This window comes from Corvus hawaiiensis, chromosome 19 (genome assembly GCF_020740725.1).
Source record: "Corvus hawaiiensis isolate bCorHaw1 chromosome 19, bCorHaw1.pri.cur, whole genome shotgun sequence".
NCBI classification, from domain to species: Eukaryota; Metazoa; Chordata; class Aves; order Passeriformes; family Corvidae; genus Corvus; species Corvus hawaiiensis.
Window position 1 is genome coordinate 11,169,476 of NC_063231.1, and position 18,436 is coordinate 11,187,911.

Here is an 18,436-nt window from a genome sequence, read left to right on the forward strand (position 1 = left end):
CCTGTGAGATCATGTCTTTCCTAAAAAAGGGAAAATAAGTCATAAATCACAAAGGAAGTCCCTGAGTTTTGTGTCTCCAGGCCCTAAGCCCAGACTCCAGGCAGATGCTGCCAGTCCCAGAGTGGGAATGATTTCGCTGTGGGGTCTGGCAGGGTCTCTGGTGCTGCTGTGAGCTGCCTGCACTGGGGGGTTTACAGCTCTGAAAGCAATCGAGGGGGCCAGGAGGGCACCCAGTGAGTGATGTTGGACTGGGAAGTGTATTCAAATTCCCTTGAGAACCTCACCGTTCCCACAACAGTGACTAATGAAAAGCTCTATGCTGAGAGGCTTTTCCTCCCTGGAACTCCATTCTAGGCAGAATTCAGCCTCTGTCCAAAGCCAGGAGAGTTCATGGTTGGACTGGTTGTGCTGCTGCTGGAAAATCTGAGCCTCTTTAAACAGGATCCAAAATTCAGGGGAGACTCTCTGGGCTTTTTACCCGAAATCAGAAATGATTCCAGTGTGTCCAGGATGAAACACTTTGCTTAAATAATAATTTCTGTGAGGAGTGCCGAGTACCTGACTGAGACCCACCCTGTCCTGCGGTGACAGCTCCTGGCACACGCTCCTGGCTGATGCTCCTTTTGCCGAAATTCCAGGTACATTAAACTTGGGCACAAGGAGTGTGCCTTGCACCCTTCCTTCCGCCTCATCCTGCACACCAAGCTGGCAAACCCCCACTTCCAGCCCGAGCTGCAGGCACAGTGCACCCTCATCAACTTCTCCGTCACCCGCGACGGCCTCGAGGAGCAGCTGCTGGCGGCCGTGGTGAGCGTGGAGAGGCCTGACCTGGAGGAGCTGAAGGTCAGCACCTGGGAATTGTCACTGGGAGCAAGTAGAAATCAGCATTATTATTATTATTATTATTATTATTATTATTATTATTACTGTTGTTGTTCGTCCTACATCAAGAGGCCTGACCTGCAGGAGCTGAAGATCAGCACCTGAGAGTTTACACTGGGAGCAAGTATTCCAATCATCATTAGCATGAAACATTATTTATTTTTATTTTTATTTTTATTTTTTATTTATTTATTATTTTTATTTTTATTTTTTATTTTTATTTTTATTTTTTTTATTTTTATTTTTTTGTTTTGTTTTGTTTTGTTTTTGTTTTTATTTTTATCTTTTAGGACAAACAGCATTTCTCATGCCAGCTTGAAGAGATTGCCAAGCTCATCACAAAATCAGATTTTCCCTTTATGAGAAACATTGAGGGGTTTTTTTTCCTTCAGCCTTCTCTTTTCTCGGTATTTTGAGAACCCTGGTACTACATTTTCAAGGCTTTTCTCCCCAAAATTCTCTTTATTTTCCTCCTCCTGTTGTGACTGAAAGCTGAGGTTCTCACCACCATTGTTTTTCTGGACTTCACAGATTTAATTTTGAAGGCAGCATTAATCTCACTTAATTTTTGGCATTTATGGTAAAGGATTCTCTCCATAAATATTGTGAGGCTGGTAATGATAATTTTCTCTTCTGCTTCTTCCTCCCACTTCTTTGTAACAGGCCAAAATATTTTCTCTCTCTCTTAGTAAGTATGGCTTCAATTTCAAGATAATTTTCTAAAGAAAACCCTCCCTTCTGATGACACCTTTAACAATGCAACAAATACGTATAATACTAAAAATTTTCTGAGAGTGAGAATAAATTTACTGCACATGTTCAGTCAGGCCAGGCCAGTTCTTTAATAACCTTTCCATTTAATGAGGTTCTGAAGTACCTTAGCTGGGCAGCCTTAATGATGCATCGAGGCTCATGTGCTAATGAGCCAAAAGATGCCATCAAAAATGCACAATGAGCTGATTTAATGTGTGAGCCAGGGTGCTGTGCTGGGGCCACGAGGGACACAAAGCCCTGCTCAGTCCCCCCAGCACAATTCCTGGGGGATGGCATTTTCCTTACCTTGAAGAATATTGAATTCTTTCTCTCTAGCACCACAGCAAGGTAACACCAGAGCCAGCAGCTCTCCTCTCCTTCTCACCCAATTCCATCCTGCTGCAGCCCTGCTGCCCCAGGAGGAGAAAAGCAGCCTGGTATTCCAGATGTTCTGCTGGATGGGGAACAGTCCTAAAACCTGTTCCCTGCTGCCCTAAAAGCAGAGCTGTGTCTCCTTGGGTACAGTGAGGGATGGCAGTGCCACGTGTGACCAGGGGCTGGCCAGGGGCTCAGCACCTTCTGCCCCCAGGGCTGGGTCTGCTCACTGGGGAGCTCCTTGGAGGCCTGGGCTGGAATCCTGGATTCTCCAAAGGAGAGGTCACCTCTCCAGGTCTGTGTTAGTCCTTCCTCTCCACCCTGGGACTGAAGGGACAGGTGTTTGGTGGCCAGGGAAGGTTCAGAGCTCTGGTTTGAGGGCGATGGAGATGATTCCTAAAGCACTGCACAAAGGTTGCTGAGCTCAAAGCACACCTTGTGTGTGGAGCCCAGAATTTATTGCTAATAACCTAATCAAATAAATAACACAACAAAACCAGCAGAAGGGAAAAGGAGAAGTGGCTGCTGTGGCTGAGCTTGGAAGGCTCTGGAAGTGAATCCTGCAGAGGTGGCTTGGAGTCCTGGTGAACTTGTTTTGCCCATGGAATGAAGTTTGGAAGGCTCTGGGAGTAACCTGTTTGCCAGGAGCAGCACTTCCATACATCAGCTGTGAAATACCAGCTGATGAGCTGCACTGCAGAAATAAGGAATGATGACCTCGCTGTGCTGCAAACCACGGCAGGATGAGGCTGCAGCACCCACAGGGGCTGGGGGCACCCAGTCTGGGCTTCTGAGGGTGCTCCCAGACCCTGCGTGGGGCTTACAGGCAATTGGAACAAAAATCCACCCCCTCCTCATTAATAACTCCAGGGCTCACAGTCCATGGGCTGCAAAAAGTGCTGCAAAATGTCATTTTTCCAGGCATTCTATGCTCGAATGACAGGAATGCACACAATTAGCCACGTTAGTTTTCTGGTTCAGGACTTGTGAAATATTCAGCACCACCAGGAGCAAATTCCTGTGTGTAAAGCCCGGAGAAGAGGCCTTTAAAACAGCCCTTTCCAGCTGAAATACCAAAGCAGACACACTCCAGTGCCTGCTCAGCAGAGCTGCTGTTAACTTGCAATGAGGGTGTGCACGGAATTCCAGCCCATATACTGGAAGATGAGTTATTAATGAAAGAATCCCTTAACCTGCTGGGAAATCTCTGAGAACAGGGCAAATCCTATGGGCTCACTTCTGCATGGTGGGATTGGGAGGGGCACAGGCACATTTCTCCTTCCTGGGGCTTCTCCAGACCGTACAGAGGGACATGGTTTTCCCAAAACTCTCTTTGGAGCATTAGATCCCGTGGCTCATGGCACCGAGTCTGTCATGTGCCAGCTGCCCAGGACTTGTCTCAGTTCCACATGCCCCACGTCAGGTGTTTCACACAGCTGCTGGGTTTTGCAGGGCTATAAAACACTCTCCTGCAAGATCCTTGAGTTTCTTGGCTTGTGTCACTTCAGCACAGTCTGAGGGTTTAAACTGTCACCCAGCAGTGTTTCCCACAGCACTGACTTCACCAGGCTTAGACCAGCATCCCAATCAGAGCTTTCCCACAGGGTATTTTCTGTGAGAACGCTAAAAATAGGTGTTCACAATAGGGACATATTGTGGAATGCCACAATAAACCCAGAGAGAGCCAGGAGTTTTCTCTGAGCAAACACACAGAATAGGGCAATCACATTTCAGGGCAGGAAGCCTGTCGTGGAGGAGCAGTTCAGAAAGGAGCCAGATGAGAGCCTTTGTTTGCACCATGAACAGAGTTAATGACTGGTGCTTCTGCAGGGGGGAGGGAGGTGGGACCAGTGCCTGCAGAGAACGGAGAGGGCACTTCAGACACAGATTTGCTCTGTAATTCAGAAATCTGCCCGTGGCACAGGATGGTTGTACCGGCCTGAACCTCCTCGCCCATCTGTGTGCTGAGTTTGCAGAGCCTTTGGCAGGGGGGCTTTGTGCAGGTCCAGCTTTAGCCCAGTAAGCCACTGGTCCCAGTGGGACCTGGAGGCCAGGATACAAATGGGAGCGGGACAGGAGAAGCCATGGCTTTGCCCGCAGTTCTGAGCCTGAGATCTCCTCGTGCTCACCTTGGGATCTGAGGGACTTTGCTGCTGGTTTTGCTGTCAGGTTTTAACCCCGTGGCCCCCGTTGCTGGTATGACTGGTGTGGTGTGGAGTGGCACGAGCGGAGGGTTCAGCAGGAGGGGTGAGGAGCAGCAGGGTCTCTCCAGGCTGATGTGGCCCCAAGAAATGAGGTACAAAGATACAGGATGTGTGTCTGAGATGGGGATAAAGGACTTTTCTTCCTGATTCATTTCCAGCATTTTCCTGCATTCCTAGCAAAAGGACTCCGTTCTCCTGGTGCTTTCTGTGCTGCTCCAGGTTTCTCTGAGCTGATAGCTTGTTGGATAAGGAGTGATCCCAGGTTCCAGAACTCTGTCCTTTCCCAGGAGTTGCAGAGAGCAGGAATAAGCACTACAGGACTATGGAAGTTGTCAGTGGGAAGCCTGTTCCCATGTGAAGGTGATTAATCCTTATTTTACCACATCCTTTGTGGCTAAAACTTTCTGAATTTATTACTTGCAGTCAGATCTCACAAAGCAGCAGAATGAGTTCAAGATCACCTTGAAAACATTAGAGGACAACTTGCTCTCTCGGCTGTCATCAGCATCTGGTAATTTCCTGGGAGACACAGCACTGGTGGAGAACCTGGAGACCACTAAAAGGACAGCTGCAGAGATTGTGGAGAAGGTACAAAGACGGTGACAGCCTGGAGAAAAGCATGTCTGTGATCCTTTAAGGATTTCTGGGTGGAATATAACCTCTGCTCTGCCCATCTCTGCTCCGTCTGCTGAGCAGAGAATAGGAATTGGTACAACTTGTAAATGCTCTCCATTCTGGAGAGCTCCAGGCCATTTAGTTCTTTGGAGCTTTTTTTGTGTTAAATGACCTATTTAAGACCAAGAGAAAACATTGGTGCCTGATGTAAAGACAATAAAATTTACACACTGTATCAAGGCAGCTTTAAACTGTTCCAGCATGATCCTGGGTACATCACACTGCCTCAGTTAGGCTGGATTTTAGTACTGACCAGGGACTGGAATCCGGTGAGTGTGTGATCTCGAGTAAATCTGCAATAACGCAGGTATTTCATACCCTTCCATTCCTCAGAGTATAAATCAGCATTTGTAGGAGCTGGGTGAGCACTGCCACCTGCCCAGCTGTCCTTACATGGGCTTAGGCGAATGCACAGAGGTTTTTCCTTGCCACTGAGGGCACTTGGGAAGGGTGGTTCCCATGCCAGGATTGACCCAGGACCCCGGTGTGGCCGTTCAGCTGCTCCCCTCTGCAGTGCCCCCATCTCCAGAGCCTGCAGTTGCCCTCCCCCAGCCACTGGCCCATGTTCTGCCTGGCTGGGGCTGGAACTGCCTCTCACTTCCCAGCCAGTGACCAAGAAACTGAGTGCTCCTCCCTCCACGTTAAAAATCGGAATTATTTTCCATTTGTGGTGCATCAGGTGCATTCAGCTGCCTGGGGAGGGGTTGCTTGAACCCCCAGAGGGGGTGTTGAAGGGAGTTTTTGACGTGGAAAACTTGGCATCTCCCTCTTGAAGTAGGTGGTTTTGAAGTGCTTCACCTTCTAAACCAGCAGTGCCAACAGGGGATGAATTTTAGAGTTTGCACCTGGATTTTATGAGTTTGTTCCCACCTGGAAGGCTGTGGAAGAGCCCTGTTAGAGGTTCAAGTCAAGCCTCACTCTGTTTTTGGTCTGTCTACCCAAAGAAAGGTGTTCAGCCAACATTTTCCTTCCTATGGAAGTCCTCCCTGCCCTACAGATGAAGAGCATCTGTCTGCCCCACCTCTGGCTCTGAGTTTCAGCAGGGGCTGTGTGATGCTGTGCTGGCTGGTTCTGCCACAGAAAGCTTAGGAAGGGCTGGAGAGGGACTTCTTGCAGTGATAGGACAAGGGGGATGGCTTCAAGATGAAAATGGGCAGATTTAGATGAGATGTTAGGAAGAAATTCTTGGCTGTGAGGGTGGGCAGGCCCTGGCACAGGGTGCCCAGAGAAGCTGTGGCTGCCCCTGGATCCCTGGCAGTGCCCAAGGCCAGGATGGATGGGGCTTGGAGCAGCCTGGGGTAGTGGAAGGTGTCGCTGAGTGGAATGAGAAGAACTTTAGGGTCCCTTCCAACCCAAATCATTCTGGGATTTTACGACCCCATTGCATGGCTGGCTGAGCTGGCTGGGTCAGCACTGTCTCAGCAGCTCCTGGCCACGCTGTAAGACGTGTCTGTCCTCAGCCAGGGACTAAAATAAACCCCAGGAGGCTCAGGGATGTCACTTCATGCTGCTGAGGTGGAATGAAAGAACGAACAGGACCGAGGTGATGATGGGGTGCTGTATCTGCCAAGAAGATTTTCACATATCCCCCACAGCAGCTGCAGAGCCCTGAGCAGCGAGGTGGGAGAGTTTGGGGCTGCTGAGGAAAGGCAGCAAAGAGCTGTTATAAATTAGCAGCTCTCAGCCCTGGGGAAGCTGCCTGAGAGCAGCACTGGGGCTGCTCGACCCAGGGTTGTTAATGACCTGCACAGGAGGGGGGCAATTAGCACGAGAAACTCATTGATGAGAAAACCAATTCCAGTTAGCAAAGAGCAGGGATCCTAGGGAGAAGTCTGGAGGGGACTCAGGAAAACGAGGGATTGGGCAACTGGGTGGAAAATGCAGTTAGATGGAAGGTTCCAGAGGGGGAGGATGCTGGGGAGGGCAGCTCCAGCCTGGCAGAGGCTGGTCCCGTGGCGGGCACTCGTGGGTTGCCCTGCTGCCTTTGTGGCCGATGTCCCCCCTCCCTGGGCTGCACCCGCTGCACAGGGGGGTTCTGACAGGAGTTCTGCTCCGTGTTTCTCTCCAGGTGCAGGAGTTTAAGGCGACAGAAGCCAGGATTAACGAGGCCAGAGAGCACTACAGGCCCGCGGCCTGCCGCGCCTCCCTGCTCTACTTCACCATGAACGAGCTGCACGCCATCCACCCCATGTACCAGTTCTCCCTGAAGGTACCTGCCCTCCAGGGGGGCACTGCTCCCTCTTTGTGGGGTTCATAAAATCAGAATTACAGAGCCACAGGGTCACAGAATTACACAAGGTTTGAGTTGGAAGGGGCCTTAAAGCCCATCCCACCTCTGCCATGGGCAGGGACACCTTCCACTCTCCCAGGTTGCTCCAAGTCCTGTCTGGACAAAGCTACAGCTTTAATATTTTATTCAATGGGAAATGGGGTTTTTTTTGTCATATAAGGAAGGTATTTTGGGGCATGGAGGGTTAAATGAGCATCCTGCTCTACAACTTCTTCCAAACGATTTCTTACCTTGACAAGTGCCCTGGAAAAAGGAATTGAGGAGAGACTACAAAATGTTGAGGCTCATCCACAAAGAAGCTTTTCCTTTTGATATCCACGATTCGTTTGTTGGAGTAATTTTATGAGAAAAATGTACAGAATTTCTTTTGTGCCTTTTGAAAGATTCATCCCTTACACATACATAACAGATACAGGGGTTCCTGAGGTTTCACCTTTAATCTGTGTCTCCCATAGTTCGTTTGTTTTACGTTTTCCAGTGAACATGAGCAGCGTGTATAAATACATAGAAAATTATTGGGTGAAATGTTTTTATCTAATAAATTTTGATGACAGATCATAAAGCATTGTGTAAAGATGCACAGGGATGATTTTAGAATACTTGCCACACAGCTGGGAGCCCATTACAAATTAGAACACAAAGATTTATGTGCTGCTCTGCCGCACGTTTTAACACAATTTAAAGAAACATTAAGCAGGAAAATGCATTCTGCAATTATTTAATAATGCATTAGGTATCAGTGTTACTTTAATTTGTTGAGGCATCATTTTTCCTTTGTAGAACCCTAAAAATAAGGCTGCCAACACGGTCATGCCTTGTCCAGTTGGTGCCATCGCTGTGTATTGGCCCGGTTATTTCCTTCAGCTGGGCCCAGCACACGGAGCCTTTGCACTGCTAAACAGGACTTGGCTTTTATTTTCTTGTTAATTTTCTTTTTCCAGTTACATTTGATAATTTGCTCATTCTTTTAATTTGGACAACTCTGAAAGTTGTTTTGTCTTTTCTCATTTGGATCAGAAATGTTGTTGCAATAATCCTTAATCTCTTATATAAGAGGGTTGTTCTCGATGCAGACACCCACCCTTGAGGGGACTTCACTGGCTGCTTCAGCTCACTACCACTGCTCCCTGCCCTCCTCAGCCAGTCCTTTGCTGGATCCAGACAGTAAGACACTCATGGGACTTAAAAAAATAAATTACTACTACTACTACTACTCCTATTATTATTATTATTATTATTATTATTATTGTTGTTGTTGTTATTATTATTGCTATTATTATTGTTGTTGTTGTTGTTATTATTGCTATTATTATTATTGTTGTTGTTATTATTATTGCTATTATTATTGTTGTTGTTGTTATTATTGCTATTATTATTATTATTGGTGTGGCTGCCCCTGGATCCCTGGCAGTGTCCAAGGCCAGGCTGGACAGGGCTTGGAGCAGCCTGGGATAGTGGAAGGTGTCCCTGGCAGGGGGTAGGACTGATGAGCTTGTATTGGAGTCTTTTTCCCATGGAAACCATTCTGGAGTCTGCGTGTCCTCTGGGAGCCCCTCTCTCTGCTGGCTCAGCATTTGCAGAGAATTTCAGCATTTGAGGCCTGTGTCTCAGTGGCAGCACACTGAGCACAGAAATATTTCCTGTGTCCTTGTGTCTGAGTTCCCTGTGCCCCCCTGTGCTGCCTCCTCAGCCCTGGGCAGCGCAGTGTCCCAGGGGATGTCACCACTGCCAGGCTCTGTGTCCCTGAGGAGCAGCCCCAAGCAGAGCCAGGGCTGGTCTCTGTGTGCTCCCTGTGATGCAGCACCTGAGCTGGCACCACTGTGACACCTCAGGGGCACCCAGGGGTGTGCAAAGGGCATCTCCCAAGCCCTGTTCTCCTCTGCCCTGCCAGGCGTTCCACGTGGTGTTCCAGAAGGCCCTGGAGAGGGCAGCTCCTGCTGAGAGCCTGGCGGGGCGGGTGCTGAGCCTCACTGACAGCATCACCTTCTCCGTGTTCCAGTACACGGCACGGGGGCTCTTCGAGAGGGACAAACTGACCTTCAGTGCCCAGCTCACCTTCCAGGTACCAGCACCACACACCAGCTGTGTGCCAGGGTTCAGTGCCACAGCAGCCCATACAGGGGCTGGGGGCTTGATTGTTTTCTCTGCCTCTCTTGGAATCACAGGATCATTTGGGCTGGAAAAGCCCTCCCAGACCATCGAGTCCAACCTGATCCCCACCTTGTCCCCAGCCCAGAGCACTCAGTGCCACCTCCAGCCCTTCCTGGGACACCTCCAGGGATGGGCACTCCAAACCTCCCTGGGCAGCCCCTGCCAAGGCCTGAGCACCCTTTCCATGGGGAAATTCCTGCTGCTGTCCACCCTGAGCCTGCCCTGGCCCAGCCTGAGGCCGTTCCCTCTCCTCCTGTCCCTGTTCCCTGCCAGCAGAGCCCGACCCCCCCGGCTGCCCCCTCCTGTCAGGGACTTGTGCAGAGCCACAAGGTCCCCCCTGAGCCTCCTTTGCTCCAGGCTGAGCCCCTTTCCCAGCTCCCTCAGCTGCTCCTTGCAGGATTTATTCCTGCCAATAACAGGCACAGATGCCGTGTTGGGTTTGAATTACACTGACAAAGGTTATGTGAGAGAGTAATTCCTGCTTGCAGGACCTGGAAATACTGGCAAAGCAAACTGGCCTGGAAGGCTTCTTGCATTTAACATAAAGAAGTGCTCACTGCAGAGCTGCTGTACCATGTCCACTGTGTTTGTGTAATTTTTAGTGTCCAACCCGGCTCTGCAGCCAGGGCCTTCCCTTCAGGCTGCTCTCTACCCACCTGGATCTCAGCCTTTACCACATGGTTTTCCCAACTTTCTTCCTGTTCTGTTGCCAATCTCCACACTCATTCTTGCTCCTCTTTTGGGACACCCAGAGCACCTACATGGTGTGTCCATCACACCCCTCCAACATGGGGCACCCTGTATGTTTTAGTCACACATTTTTCGAGCACGTTAATTGAATAATGAATCTGCTGGAGTTTGTTGCTGCTCTGGATCCTGGCTGCTCTAGGATATCTTGTTTGTTTGGAATTGCAGATACTTCTGATGAATAAAGAAATCAACCCAGCAGAACTGGATTTCCTGCTCAGATACCCAGCACAGCCCGGAGTCACGAGCCCTGTGGAGTTCCTGTCTGACCACTCCTGGGGAGGAATCAAGGTACCTGATCCATGGGAAATCAGCTCCCCTTATCTCCTCTAAAAGCCCTTCAGGTGGATCCTTGTGGCATTTGGTGAACAAAATTCTGGTGAACCAAAAGGCTGCAGATATGGAGAGTTCTGCAGGTCCTGATTTTGAGGGCTCTTCCTGGGTATCCCCAAGAAGATGGTTCTTCCCTCTGAGATTTAGCCTTCTCCCTGTTAGACTAGACCGAGAATACCCTCAGGGGTTTGTGGTTATGGTTTGTAAAGGACATGGAGATGCCCCATTATTTGGGAAGAAGTGCGAATTTCTGCAGGGATGTGCTGGGGTTGGAACTGTGACAGCTGCCAGGCCTGCAGGGAAATATTGTCATGGGAATGGGCAGGTCTGGCACCTGCCACGTGTTTGGAGTGAGAGGGGAGGAAGAGCATCCCAGAAAAATAACAGTTATCCCATATTTGCTCCTCTTTGTCAACAAATGTGAATTGTGCTGGGTCTGGACCTGATCCAGCAGGGTGGGATTTGGTTTCTGAAAAGGGTCCAAATACTCTCCACCTTGACCTGTTCATTCACACCTTGCTGGAGCTGGAATTGTGTCCCTTGTCTGACTGTGGTGCTGGTCAGTCTCTGGCACCTGTGGTGATGTAAGAATCAGTTTTGTTTACAGCATGTTGCCTCTGTGGGACCTTTCCTGGTGCTGTGAAGTAAGGAGTGAGGACTTCCCAGTTTCATTGGGATAGTTGTCAAATTTTCACCTGGGGCTTTGGGCTTTCCCTTTCTTTCCCTTCCCCCTGCTGAATGGAGAATGTATCTGGTTCCTGAAGAGGGACCAGACAGAAAATCTTCATCCAGGCCGAAGACATCTGTGAAGAAATTCCCACTTCATCAGCCTGTGCTGTCAAGCAATGGAACCTCTCACTGAACCAGCTCTGTTCAGCCCCTAAAAGGTCTATTCCCATAATAATGAAGGAATTAAAAAAAACCCTACACCTTTTCCTTAATCATCTTTTGTTCAGTGGTGGCACTTGGCTGTTCAGATAGCAGCAGCAGCTTTAATTTTGTCCCTTAATTGAAGACAAATTAAACGGACCCTGAGGGTCAACACACACAATCAGGAGGGCTCAGCCATCAAGCCCACGGAACACCTGCTTTGTAACAGCAGATTTTGTCTTTGGGCTGTGCAGTCTGTATGGATTGTAGATGTACATCCCCATCGCTGCTTGACATCACAGCTTTTCTCAGCTCTGCTCTGTCCCTGCCCGTGTTCAGCCTGGGGAAATGTGGGCTGAAACGTGCATTTCAGTTCTCTGGGTTCTCATTCTGCACAGCCTGGGAGCATCCTGCCTTGTAAAGCTGCTTCTGACTTCACTCCTTTAAGCTTCCTCTGGAACATGACCTTCCTTCTGCCATGGGATTTAGAGGTTTCAGACTCTGATCCTCATTTTGGAGATACTTTTATGCATCTGAGGAAACACATATGTTTCCTGGCACTTGAGGACGTGGGTTAGTGGTGATGCTGGGTTGATGGTTGGGCTTGGTCATCTTAGAGGTCTTTTCCAACCTTTATGATTCTGTGATTCTCTATTACTCCAGCAGTGCCCAAGGATGCCTTTGCCACCTGCCTGCAGGAGGTACATTCTCCAAACAAACACCTGCTGGGCTTGCAGGCAGTTTTCTTTGTCAGGTCATCCCTCCTGTGCTGCCAGGCCCCCTCCGTGGGGCTGAAATGGCCTTTCCTGCTCCCTGTGTGATTCCCTTCAAGATGAGCCCTTCCCACTCCGCTTCCTCTTCCCCACTGAAGAGCGTTTGTGGGTTTGTGGTTGAGGTGGAAACTCTGATGCCCACAAATGCATGGGAAGGTTTCCAGGTGTGCTGCACACCTCAGGTGTCCTCAGCCTGCACCTGATGGCTCCAGGAACTGCACATCTCCCAGAGTCACTGCCCAGACTCTGCACAAATTCTGGGAATTTCAGGACTTTGTGATAGTGAACTCTACATTATCAGATACTGAATACCCTTCAGGTTGTCTTTTGTGACGATTGTAGCATTGATTTTACTGTAAATAATATGGTTGGTGTCAACTTTATCAGTGTTTATGTTGATGTCTGTTGGTTTATTAGCCTTTGAGTTTTTGGCAATTCTAGTTACTTGAGGCATGGCTTTAGTAAAATCATATTTTGTCACAGACTGCTATAATTAGGTTAATTAGTCATGGCTTCTACACAGCTTATTAGCAGGCTAAAATCTCCTTTTCTTATATCAGGAAGATTAAATGCTATAATAAATTGTTTCTTCAACAAAGCTGGAGCAAAGTACACTTCAGATTTATATTTCAAATTCAAAGTGAAATTTAGCATTCTGCTGATTTTTCACAGAAACTTTGAAAATGCTCCAGCCCAAGGGGCTCCTTTGGCCAGGGGGTTCTGGCCAAGATAGTGCCAAAAGAAATCAATATTGATATTTGTGGCCCATTCTGAGCCTCCCACTTTGGGCACATTAACTTCTGAGGAAACCTCATTAAATGTTGAGGGCTCTGGGCATGCAACTGGCCTTGTGTGACTTGGCTGATTATTTACTGCTGGGGGTTGGTTAATATTATATATAGGCCAATAATCCTTTGCAGTTGTGTGGCTGTTTGCGGCTCGTGGTGCTGGAGCATCTCATTTAGGAAGCATTCATTTATGATTTAGTTTTCCAGCTTCTTTCCAGTTCAGCACAAAGTTTCACAGAGCCTTTTGCTGTAAGGGGTGTGCCAGGGAGGGTTGGTATTCACCCCTGGATGAGGAAACCCACATCCCTGGCCAGAAGGATGTGGTTTGTAGGGAGAGGTAATAGCTTTTATTATATCTGCTGATAGACCTGGGAAAATAGGCACATTTCAGGCTCTTTGGTGCTTCTTTAAACCTGAAACAGGAATTTCATTCAAGCCGAATAAAGGCTGAGAAAAGCTGCTCTGAGCTTGGCTTGGTTCTGTTCATCAGTGAGATGTGTGGGAGGGAATGGTACCTGTGGGGAGCCCCTGTGGAGCAGCTTTCCTTGGCTCTGGAGCAGGGGAGGTGTTAGCAAAGGGCACAGTCATTGCCTCGGTGCAAACCCTGCCTCTGGGTTGTTGAGGGTTAGTTGAGAGCAGGAAGGGGATAGAATTTTGTCATTTAATTAAAGCAGTGCCTTTGCTGAGTCCCTGGCTTTGGTGCTCGGTGGAGTTGGTCATTTCAGTCCTCTCATTTGCAGGGGCTTAGCAGTGATCCCTCGAGAAGGAAAGAGTGTTCTCTGGCTCCTAATGAGGTTTTCTCTCTCTTTTCAATTTCTTTTATTGCAGCCTGTTGTACTGTTCTCCCCCTCTGTGTTCCCAGCGTCTGCCCTGAAAGTTTTTATTTCTGTTGGTACTTCTGGAAACGTTTTCTGTGTCCATGCAAGGCTGGCCATTTCTCCTGGCTTGGCTGGTGGTTTCCTCACCAGTAAATATGTGGCCCCACCTTAGACCACAGTGGCCACAACCATGTGCAAATGCCATTTGGGAATTCTCGTTGTGGGATTGAATTAACACAGAATCCATGTAGAGATTGTCCTCTGGAAGGGTGAGTATTCTCTGAATTCATCTCTGAAGTGATGCTCTGTGGTCCCTTGAACCCTGTGTGAAGCCCAGGCTGCCGTGTTGAGCTGTTCTTGGTTATCCCCAGGGCAAGGACAGACAGCTCCTGTCATGGCTCTTCTCTGAGCATGATATTGAAATGATGTCATTTGGTTTTAGGGTTGTTTGATCTTTCAGACTGTATCCAGGCTAACCAGTAAAATGAGCCAGCAGTTGTTTGCTGGCCCTGGCAGCACCTGACTGCACACAGCTAAACTCCCCTGACCTCCCAAACCAGAGCCACCTCACCCATTGTTTCCCATGGGCAGCTCTGCAGAGTCCTGCCCTGGGTCGTGCCCAGCATTTCCTGAGAGCAGGAGAGCTCACCAAAGCCAAAGGTGAGCCAGCAAGACACTGGCAAATTGTGTGGCTCAGAGTGAGCCTGTGCCTGGGCACCTTCTGCAGGCACAGACAGAGGAGCAGATCAGCAGGGAGGGAGCAGCGCCTTCCCCTCGCCGTGCTGGGCTCTGAGACCTGCAGGGACAAATTCCTCCTGCCCATGCTCTGACACAGCCTTGCTCTGGAGCAGCCCTGTAGCAGTGGGTTTAGGCCTGAGTTTAGACCCTGTGCCCGTCAGTGGCTCAGGCACAGCCTCACACAAGGCACGGTCACCCTTTCTGTTCAGGCCAGGCTGGTGTTCCCAGGGGTGCAGCAGAGCACTGGGTGTGTGCCTGGCAAAGATCACCTGAGCATCCCCTGGGGCCAGCTGGGCTCTTCCCAAGCTTCTCCACTACTGATGGAGCCGTGGGCTGTGCCCTCATAGTCTTCACTGCCAGGGTTGCCTTGGCCAAAACCAAAGCCAGGAGAAGGTGAGGGTGGTTCTGGAGGGGTTCCCTGGGACCCCAGTCATCCCAGCTGCCAATTCTCCCAAGCTCCAGCTCCTCCACGTTGCCCCGTGGTCCCTGGCTCCGCGTGGTGCACGTGGCTGTCCCTGTGTCCGGCTGTTCCAGGAGCCTCGGCTGGGATGCGCATTTCCCGAGCCTGATTTCCTTTGTGATATTTCCTGCAGCGCCTCTTCAGTGCTGAATGCAGATGTGTCCCACGGGATAAGTGCAGCGAGTTAATACACAGCAGGAGTACACCTGGCCAACTTGGATTACTTCTTATCCCAATCACTTCCCTCATCTTGTTCTGAAGAGGAAGAATTTTCATTATGTAGATATGAAAACGCCACTGAAAGGGCATTGTTTAATAAATGTGATGTTGAATAATGAGCTCTAAATACCGAATTCAGCTTTCGAGGAGGAGAACAGCCCTAGACAAAGTCGTATATTAACTCCATATTTATAATTTTGCAGAATGCAGATGATAAGATTGCGTGTGTGGCTTATGAGATAAAATACCAAATCATATGTTTTGCATTTAAGAAAACTGGAATTCTTTGGACAAAAGAACAGAAATCTCTCTTCCAACTTTCACTTCTTGCACTTTTTAGATGAAGAAATTTTTCATTCTTCTCCAGGATTCATTGTGACACAATCTGCTGCACACATTGTGCTCTCTGTGCATGTGCAATATCCTTTGATCGGGCTGGTCAGACGGGAAAGGCTCGCAGCTCACAGCTTCCCTTCTACCTTCAGAATTATTATTATGCCAGAAAACCATAGTCTTAATTAAATATCTTCCATTAACTCAGTTCTTCAGATGTGCAGCCTTTTAGAGCATCTTTGATAGAAAACATTGATTGTGACACTTCAAATGGACATTTATCTGCTCTCATCTAGAAGTTTCCTAAGGACATTCTTCTGTCCTCTGTATCAAGTCTCAGAGAAATATTCCCAGTGTCTCACAGAAATGCTACTTGAGAAGGTTTTACCTTTTTTTTTCCCCTTTTCCTTTTTAACCTGCTGGCTAACGATCTGATGCTTATCTGAAATACAGCAGAGATTGTGATCACATCAAATATTTAAGGACTCACTTTGCCGGTTTGATTGCAGAGTGGAAATCGAGTTTTCCTGGATGCTCTACAGCCTCTGTGTTTCCCTGACACAAAGCCTGCTGTCAGCTGAGCATTTGGAATGTAAAAGCCTCTTCACCCTCTAAATGGAAGGAAAGGGAAGTAATGGCTCCATCCTGCCCTTGGGTCACACCAACCCCAGGCTGGGGCAGAGGGGCTGGAAAGCTCGGGAAGGCCCTGGGAGTGCTGGTGACAGAGGCTGGACAGGAGCCCAGGTGTGCCCAGATGGGCAAGAGGCCAATGGCACCCGGGATGTGCCAGCCCTGGATGGCAGCAGGGCCAGGGCAGTGCCCGTCCCCTGTGCTGGGGCACCTCCAGTGCCAGGGACAGCTCTGGGACACTCAGGACAAGAAGGACATGGAGGGGCTGGAGCGTGTCCAGGGCAGAGAACGGAGCTGGGAAGGGGCTGGAGCCCCAGGAGCGGCTGAGGGAGCTGGGAAAGGGGCTCAGGCTGGAGCAAAGGAGGCTCAGGGGGGACCTTGTGGCTCTGCACACAGGGCAGGGCTGGCACAGAGTGCTGCAGCTTCCATCCCCAAGGTTCTTTGAGCAGGGCTGTGACCACAGGTCACAGGGATCTCAGGGCCGTGTGTCCCTGCTCTGGGAGGAGCAGCTCTGCAGCTCATTCCCTCTGCTGCCTGTTCTTGAGGCCAGTCCTGCTCCCACGGGTGAGACCATCACGGTGCAGAGCTGGGAGAAGCCTCATCAGGGGACCAGTCCATACATCTGAGTCCATATGTCTGAGTCCATTTATCAGGACTGAACCACGGACCTTGAGAGCTTTCCAGCAGGGGACATCTGGAGCAGCTGCTTCAGCTGAATTCTTGCAGACAAGGGGACATATTTTCTCTTTCAGCTTTGCTGTGCATTGGTCCATGGCGATGGCCCATCTGGGATTTATAACAACCAAATCCAGAAAAGTTTTCAGAAATACACAAGTACCACCTTTCAGCTGCCCTCGGGCCCCATGCCCAGCTTCTGGCTGTGTGTTGCTGATGTGCTGAGAGGCATCCAAGAGTGAAGAGGAAAGATGGAAAGCATGGCTTAGGAGAACAGCCTGACTTTGCAAGGCCCATTCTCAAACCCACTTGAACAAACTTTTTAGAAAGTGGAGAGAAAATGTCAACATGAACCCATCTGGGAAACATCTCAGGCAGAATGAGGAAAGTATGGTGGGTGGTTGTAAGCAACGAGAACACAAAGATTGTGACTAAGTCTCAGTTCTGTTACTGACCTTTCCTGTCGAGAGGAGCTGGCTTTAAGAACACACTGGTAGGAAGGAGATGAAGCCATTGTTCCCTAATTTATGATATTTCACTGGGAATTTTCTGAGGAAAGGTGGTGAGATCCAGCCCATCACTCATCAGATTGCTTGTGGTGTCCGCCCTGCACGTTGTGACGCCCTGGGACCCTGCAGATAAACAGGGTGGGTTTGTACAGGGATGTGCTGTGGCTCTGCACACCTTCTGTCCCCACTGAAATGTAGAAGCAGCAAGGAGGAGTTTGAAGGGAGACAGGCCCATACAGTGCCTTGAGCTTGTCAGTCAGCTTTTATGGAAGAAATAAGGAGAATTAAAATAACATTTCTTGTGTTGAAAGGTGATTGAAGCTTGGCAAACCCCATCAAATCTTTATTTTCACCTTTGGTAGAGATTTTTCTTATGAGTTAAATTATTCAGGTAGTGCGGCTAAACAGAAAATAACACCTTCAGTGTATGAATAACACAACCCCAAACCTAGGATGGGAGAGGTTGTAAATAATGCATCATCTGCTACATTAATTGCTCTAGTTAACAGTAGTATTCAAATGGAGCAATTCATCTGCCCATGCATCTTTTTCCTGAATGATCCAATCTATCAGTTGGAGCCAGGTGCAGGTCTGGCTTTGCCATTCTTCCAGGAGCTGTCATTTTCCAGCTGTGGGGATGCTGCTTTTCCCTAGAGACTTTTGGGCCAGCTGCAGAAAATGAAAGAAATGAATATTCACTGAAACCTGTATAAGCAGTGCCCACAGACAGTGTAAGACCTTTACAAAGTGTTTGGGGGATCACAGAATTGTGGGGTCGTTAAGGTTGGAAAAGACCTTCAAGATCCTCGAGTGGCACAACTGCTGAGCAGTGTGAACTTCTCATGTGTGGATTTCTGCTTAAAAACTGTGTAATGCAATTCATAAAGCCACAGGTCCTTAGTTCTGCAAGTGAAATCGTGACTAATCATCAGGATTTAATCATCTCACAGATTATTACGACTGTGAGAATATTAAATATCATTTCTTTCCAGTGCTGACAGGTTATGTGACTTTTGTAGAGAGAGGTTTGATGTTCAGAGTGTTCCCTACAGAACATAATTTTTTCAAGCAGAAGCTCAAGTTTTTTTTTAAAGCAAAGCAAGATATGTAAGTGAAAACTGTAAGTAAAAACCAGATATAACCTGAAGCCTCAAAAGATAATGATAGCTTTTACAAAACCTCTCAAATTCCTTTATTTTGATTTCCTTCTGTC

General features: G+C 48.7%; 1 protein-coding gene across 4 annotated transcripts in view; it reads left to right on the forward strand.

Annotated features, from left to right (window-relative positions):
* The window catches only part of DNAH9 (dynein axonemal heavy chain 9), a 148,550-nt gene that overhangs the window by 85,895 nt on the left and 44,219 nt on the right, over positions 1-18,436 (forward strand). For all 4 annotated transcript variants that reach the window (XM_048323778.1, XM_048323779.1, XM_048323781.1 and 1 more), the window contains 5 exons: positions 639-843; positions 4,638-4,802; positions 6,958-7,098; positions 9,071-9,241; positions 10,246-10,368. In XM_048323778.1, coding sequence (XP_048179735.1) covers positions 639-843; positions 4,638-4,802; positions 6,958-7,098; positions 9,071-9,241; positions 10,246-10,368 — 805 coding nt within the window. The remainder of the gene's footprint in view (positions 1-638; positions 844-4,637; positions 4,803-6,957; positions 7,099-9,070; positions 9,242-10,245; positions 10,369-18,436) is intronic.